The 6,771-nt window shown below is 36.0% G+C and overlaps 1 protein-coding gene across 4 annotated transcripts in view; it reads left to right on the top strand.

Moving 5' to 3' along the window:
* The first annotated feature begins 451 nt into the window (after positions 1 to 451).
* LOC128863866 (centaurin-gamma-1A-like) overlaps positions 452 to 6,771 on the top strand; it is a 54,804-nt gene continuing 48,484 nt past the window's right edge. Inside the window, exons 1-2 of one of the 4 annotated variants that reach the window (XM_054103241.1) lie at positions 452 to 703; positions 5,369 to 6,464. In XM_054103241.1, the coding sequence (XP_053959216.1) occupies positions 6,116 to 6,464 (349 nt within the window). In that variant the 5' untranslated portion in view covers positions 452 to 703; positions 5,369 to 6,115. The other 3 variants (XM_054103244.1, XM_054103242.1, XM_054103243.1) reach the window with 3 other exon arrangements.

Below are 6,771 nucleotides of genomic sequence, written 5' to 3'. Positions count from 1 at the left end.
CGAAAATTATATTTGACCCTTCTGAATTGAGCGCCGGTAGTATACAAATAGATAGCAATAAGGCGGGTATAGGTCGAAATAAAGATTTCGATCACTCAATACCTTTTGATTTAGAAAAAAAAAGTTTAAAAAAAAAAAAATTCTAGATTAATTTTCCGCCACTTTGTATGAATTAAAGTGGTTTACAAATAAATTGTATTCTTCTTTCTTGGCTTTGGAGGCACCCTACTTCATATTCTAGCTACTCTCCGCTATGGGGTGCAAACGACGTATTAGCTTTTTTTAAATTCCTGCGGTGACAGCTGTCAGTTTGACATTTCGCTTTGCGAAGTTATTTCTTCATTTCTCTCTCACACATCCGCTGCATTTTATCACACACACCGCACACATTTAAAATCAACCACCAATGCTCCGTATCCAAAGCCCCAACCTGAATAGCAAAAACCAACAAATCCACACTCACACATTCACGAGGGATCCCAAAGTAAACTGACAGCAGCAGTGCAAGCAAAATTTTGTGCCGATTCGCTCTTGTCAGTGTGTTCTTCGACGTGTTTGAGTTCGTTTGAATAATATCGGGTGCGTTGTAAACGTTTCCGTGCCTCAGTGTTTTGTTTTGTGTTGATTTGTCGGCGGTGCCAAAAATTAAATACAGAAATCAAACAACGGTGAAAATAGTCTCATTGCGCTGCAAAATATTTGTGTAATTATTTGTAAAAATCTTTATTTAATTAAGTTATGTGCGCTTGCAAATTATTTTACTAGTTTGTTTTTTGTGCGTTTACTGCGTATGTTTTATGTGGGTGTGTGAGTGTGTAAAGGAAGCAAGTGGAATTGCACCGCTCCAAATATTTGCGTGCGTTGCGCCATAGTGTTGCTTCACTGAATCAACTCGAGTACGAGGCGTAGTGTGTTGAACGTTGTTTTGGCGTGTCGGCACTAACATGTAGTGTTGCTGATTTGGTGGGCCAACAACCGATTATATACTAAACCTATGTAGTTGCAAGAGTAGCGTTGTGGATTAATTTATCGTGCACTGAGTGGCTTTTTAGAAAATAATATATCTAAACAGAAGAAGCAGAGCATAATATGAAGCCTACTATATCTTCTTTTTTTTATATGAAAATAGTAGTTTATGTTTTTCCTGACAGCTATTTTTAAGACCCAATAAAAGATATACGAGTAAAATAATATAAAATTTAAAAAGTTAACTTCGTACGTCGTAGGGCGGGAAGATTTGCAAAGGCCAAAGAAATCTTGAATACCTCACTCTAAGAAAGAACAAAAAACGATTCGCAATCAACTTGAACTATAACGCAAAAAGTGATTTATATTTTATTTAAATTGCATTTCCTAAGACATTTACAAATTTGAAGTTCTTAGAAACATTTACACACTTGAAACATCAATTCTTGCGCGACCTCAATGCCTATCAACATCAGCCAACAATCAATCCTACGTTTATTCCACCTCCATTTCCAATTCCCACTTCATACAATAAACATTCAAACAAAACACAAAAATAAATAAACGATGAAAACTCTAACAATAATGAAATAAACTATTCACGATTTCTTTTATGCCCAGGCAACACGAAAACATTCTAACAAAACACACAAACGCCAATACAAATGTATTACACATGCATACATTCCAACATTACAAAATAATAAAAGGAAAAAAAAAACACCAATGAGAAGCAACAGTGATAGCAACAAAAATAATGCGAAGCAGCAGCATAAAAGCAAGATGAAGTGCTGTTGAACACATGAAAAAACGGCAATTAAACTAGCAACAACACATAAACAAAAACAAGCGACTTTAAAAAGGCAAACGCACAAAAACACATACGCAAGCACAAACTACCGCGATAGGCAAGAGAAGCTAGACATCATCTAATGAATTGCTCCAAATGTCAAAAAAAGATGCCAGTTTGAGCGCGGGTGCATAACAGATTTTTGCGTTGATCGCGTTTTTGTACGATTTTTGTTCTTTTAGTGGCTTTAAAGTAATTTTGTTAGCGTAGACAGATAATTTCAAATGTTTGATTGATCTCTTTACATTGTGCAAGAGTTTTTGTTCGTTACGAAAGTGTTTTTGTGTTGAGCTTCGTCTGTTCAAATGTCAAGACTGGAAATTTTTAGTAATTACATCTATGGCGGTTAATGAATTGTGTAATTGTATGTGTTTTAAGTATTGAATGATTACTGACGTTAGCTTAGTAATTCACGTCGTGGGATCACTCAATAGTAGAAACGATTTTATTTAGATCTGCGAACACCTACCATACATAAGTGCCGAAATAAGTGTGTATATATGTTTGTATGCATGTATGTATGTATGTACATATAGGCATGTGAAAAGGCGTAGGTTTGAGGGCATTTAAGAAAACTAATATATATGAAAATATGTTATTGCTGTAAATAGGTGCTTAATTTTAACGTGCGGAATATTCCTTGTTTGCAGGCTTACATTGCTTCAATGTTGTAAATCGAGCTTACATTAGGACCGGCTCTGTAGAGTGTCAACCGGATAAGATGAGGACGTTACCCATTGTTGGGACATAGATGCATTGTTTATAAATATTAGCATTATATGACAAAAATCGAACAGAGAGAAAAGGGAGAGTGTTGAAGAACAATTCATATCACTTAACTATAAGACGTAGCGAGGCGACTAGGCAGAATTCTGAACAAAAAGTCAACATCAATCAATATTTATAAAGGAATATTATTTCATTAGGAACATTTATGGCAAATGGAAAAGAAAATAGTAGTGTACGATAAAAATGTTAGCACATCAGATAACCACGAGACTTGTGACCAAGCAAAAAGCAAAAGGAGACACTCCAGTAGGTAGAATTGACCCATCAGCATATGAAGATTCTTTAGACGCAACAGGTCATATGAAGGTCAACAAGGACAACTTTACGAATGAATTAATTAAAAATGCCAATGATGAATATTTGCGTCGAGTGCACAAATTAATAAGCATCGTGTGGGACAAAGCAGAGGTACCTGAGGACCTATTCATAAGAAAGAAGGCAAGACCAATTGTGCCAACTACAGAGGAGCATTCTTGCTCAACATGATACGTAGAGTGCGTGCCAAAATAATAAACAATAAACTGGCACAATATATTGACAGAGTTAAGCCCGAGCTCCACCAATGCGAGTTTCGGCCAGAAATATCAAATATACGTCGAATTTTCGCTCTCAGAAAACAAATGGAAAAGTGATACGAATGCAATAAGCACCTGCACATATTTTTTGTGGATTTTAAGAAAGGAGTTGATAGTGTAAACAGACCACAAGTACCGGACACACTGATCAGTTGTCATATCCCTGGTAAACTATTTTGTCTAATGATGGTGACAAGATAACTTTGCGAAGTAAATATAAAAGGAGAGATATCAGAGATATTTGTTGTGCAATTTTCGAAGTTAATTATAAAAGGAGAGATATCACAGAAGTTTGTTGTGCAAATGGGAGTCAAGCAGGAAGGCGTCCTATCAACGGGGGCTTCTAATTTAAAGTTTTGCCGGGACACATGTTGCACATGGCGGCACAGATTTGCACCTACGCTCATGGCATTGCTATAGATTGCCACTGATTTGAAGGCGGAAAAACATTTATTTACCTAGGAGCAACTTTGTGTAATGGCAATACGGTGCAATCAAAGATTAAAGAGAGATACAAGCCGCAAAAGAGGGTTACGAAAATATAGAAATCAAAATAAATTAAAAAGAAATGTGAAACAACGAACTTTTATCAACGGTGAGGCCTGTGTTGTGCTACCGCGCGAAAACCTGTGCGATGACGAAGATACTTAAAACGTTTCGAAAGAAAAATACTGACAATAATGAACCAATAAAGGAGCATTACGAAAGGGGGGGCCAGAAATAATGGCGATATGCGGGAGAGGACGTAGTGAAATTAATTAATACATAGATGATCTATAGATAAGTATAACGCACAATACGCATAGGGGAGGAGAAAGTAAAGAAAATATTACATGAGACAAAGCCAATAAACGTTCGTATCCACGGACTACCCAGATTCCTGTGGCGGGAGGAATCGATAGCAAATCTGCCAAAAATAGGAATCAAAAACTGAAAGTGGAGAACAACTGACATACAAGTATGGAGACAAATAGTATTGCACCAGTAGCTGTAGCGCCACATGATTATAAATAGCAAATATCAAACCTAAAGAGCTAGAATTGTGATGAAAAAAATTTGGAGACTCAGTGTTCTCAAAATTTTCTAAAGCATTAAATCTGACTTTTATAGAAAACTTTATCTACTTAATAATAAATGCGGTGACACTGGTACAACGTGAATCGATACCTGGAGATGATATTTACATACTTTTTCAGTGATAGCCAGACGGCGATAAAATCCCTCACAAAGCAGTCGCTTACGTCCAAGGTAGCCAAAAAAACCCGCGTATCTCTTTACACAATGGTTGAATCATTTTATCTAGGGGTAACATAGATTCCTGACGAGACTTGACACCAAATTGACTGATAAATACACAGACAATAACATAGGCTTCCCATTACATACATGTAAGCTACATTTCTTTGAGGAAATTGCAAGAGCAGCGAATGAAAGATGGCATAATGAACCCACCTGGCCCGACATTCCGACTTTTTATGCTAAATGCATAGGATCTCTGCTAAGCCAAAATAAGAATAGTCTTAGAACACTGATTTTAGTTATAACGTGGCACAGCCTAGTTGGCAGACATGCCCGGAAGATAAGCGTGCAAACCCCTGAAATCAGGGATCTTCTAAAATTCTTGAAAAGTATACACTAGTTTTAGAGAGAGGATAAGTTAAAGGTCCTACACGTCATCACAATGGGATATGAGCCTGAGTGTGTCCCACAGCGAACATCCGCTTCAACCTAACCTAATTGTGGATTCCTGACATAACCGCTTGAATCAACGCCGCGCTTCTGGGTGGGTCTACTTTACCGGAACGAGTAGGATTTATATCTGGCCATGTACCACATATTTAGAAGCGTTCCCCAATCATGTGCAAGGTGCATTGATTAGAATTACAAAAATTATTAAATTATTATTGTAAAAAGTATCAAAGTCAAAAAGTGACAAAGGCAAAACTTTTTAAGGGGATAAATATGTTTTATTATTAAATTTATTCATTAAATTATTTTTATTTAAATTATCAAAAATATGTATAAAATGTTTTTCTTGGAATCATAACTAAGCTACGTCCACTTTAGATTAAATTTAGACTTTAACCGAGCGGAGGTTTTTTCTGCTTAATTTTTTAATAAAAGTTTTCTTCATCCCTATTTTGAGGCATTTGGCTATTAATTTAAATTTCCATATTTTCTATTGCAGGCAAATGTGCTAAAAGTTTCATCGGTCCGCGAATTAAAGTCCTAACGCATTAAGTAAAATAATCAACTTGAAATCTAATTAATTCCAAAAAAAAAATAATAATAATAAAATAAAAGAAAAATGCTTTGAAAAATTTATCGAAAATTTAAATGAAAAAATATAAGGTATAAAAAAAAATAAAATAAAAAAAACCAGCAAAATCAGATCAACTTTTAAACCTGTGTGTAGTTTAAGTTATAGTGTCGTGAAGAATGGAAAAAATAAAATTAATTAATTTTTAGTTTAAAAGTATTTAATTCAACCGGAAATTTACAATCAAATGTAAAATTGAAAAGTTAAATTTAAATTAACATAGAAGACATATTTAAAACTCGAATTATTCTAATCGTAATTACGTAATCAGTATGAAAATACAAAAATGTTTCTTAAACTCTTATAATAACATAAAGAAAAATCCGAGTTAAATAAAAATTTGGTTCAGCCGACTTAGCCCGAAAAATTTCAGTGCTGATTTGCCTCTGAGAAAAGATCAAATTTGTGCCCAACAAGAAAGTCGGCCTAATAGTGAAATAAAATGTGGAAAATATTGCCTCGCTAGCACGCAAATAATCAATTGTAAAAACAAACTATACAAATTAGTGTGGTTTTCCAACAAAGTGTTTAATTTCATTTGCTCACAAAGAAAAAAAAAATATAAATATATATATTTCTGTGTTTTCGTGAGTGTGAGTTCAATTCATATTTACAATGAATAATTACCAACACCAAACGCCGCCACCTGTAACGCGGCATCACCATCACCATTTGCCGCCGCCACCGCCGCTGCCGCATCATCATCCGTCGCTGTTGCCGCAACCGCAGCCACCGTTGCCAATGTTGCCAGCGCAACAGCAACAACATCTACACCAGCAGGCGCATCAGTCACCGCCGCAGCACCAGCCGTTGATTAGCAATTCGCTGGCCATACGTCAAGAAATACAGCGTTTCGAGAGCGTGCATCCATCGATTTATGCAATTTACGATCTAATCGATTTGCTGCCAATCGGCGATGCACAGATCGCACAGCAGATACGCGATCACGTTGTTTGCATTGAAGGTGAGTGCAAAACATACCACACTACAACACGAGTGCATACAAATACACAAATATTCAGTTGAAAAGGTGAAATGCGATAGATGGGGGAAGGTGCGGTAAAATCAAGTGGGGAAAGAGGTGTGGGGGTGTACAAAATCGAACGGGAGTCTATACCAAGCTGCCTATTTGCAAATGGAAATTGATTTCACGTAATTCGGACATACAACTGTTGTTGTTGTAGCTGTGTGTGTGCGTATATGTATTTTCCTCACATAAATACATACAATTTTCTCAGTTAACTAATTTTCCACTCGTATATTGGTACGAT

The sequence above is a fragment of the Anastrepha ludens genome, chromosome 5 (assembly GCF_028408465.1).
Source record: "Anastrepha ludens isolate Willacy chromosome 5, idAnaLude1.1, whole genome shotgun sequence".
Taxonomy (NCBI): Eukaryota; Metazoa; Arthropoda; class Insecta; order Diptera; family Tephritidae; genus Anastrepha; species Anastrepha ludens.
The sequence above is the reverse complement of the archived record's forward strand: the minus strand, read 5'-3'. Positions and strand labels throughout refer to the sequence as shown.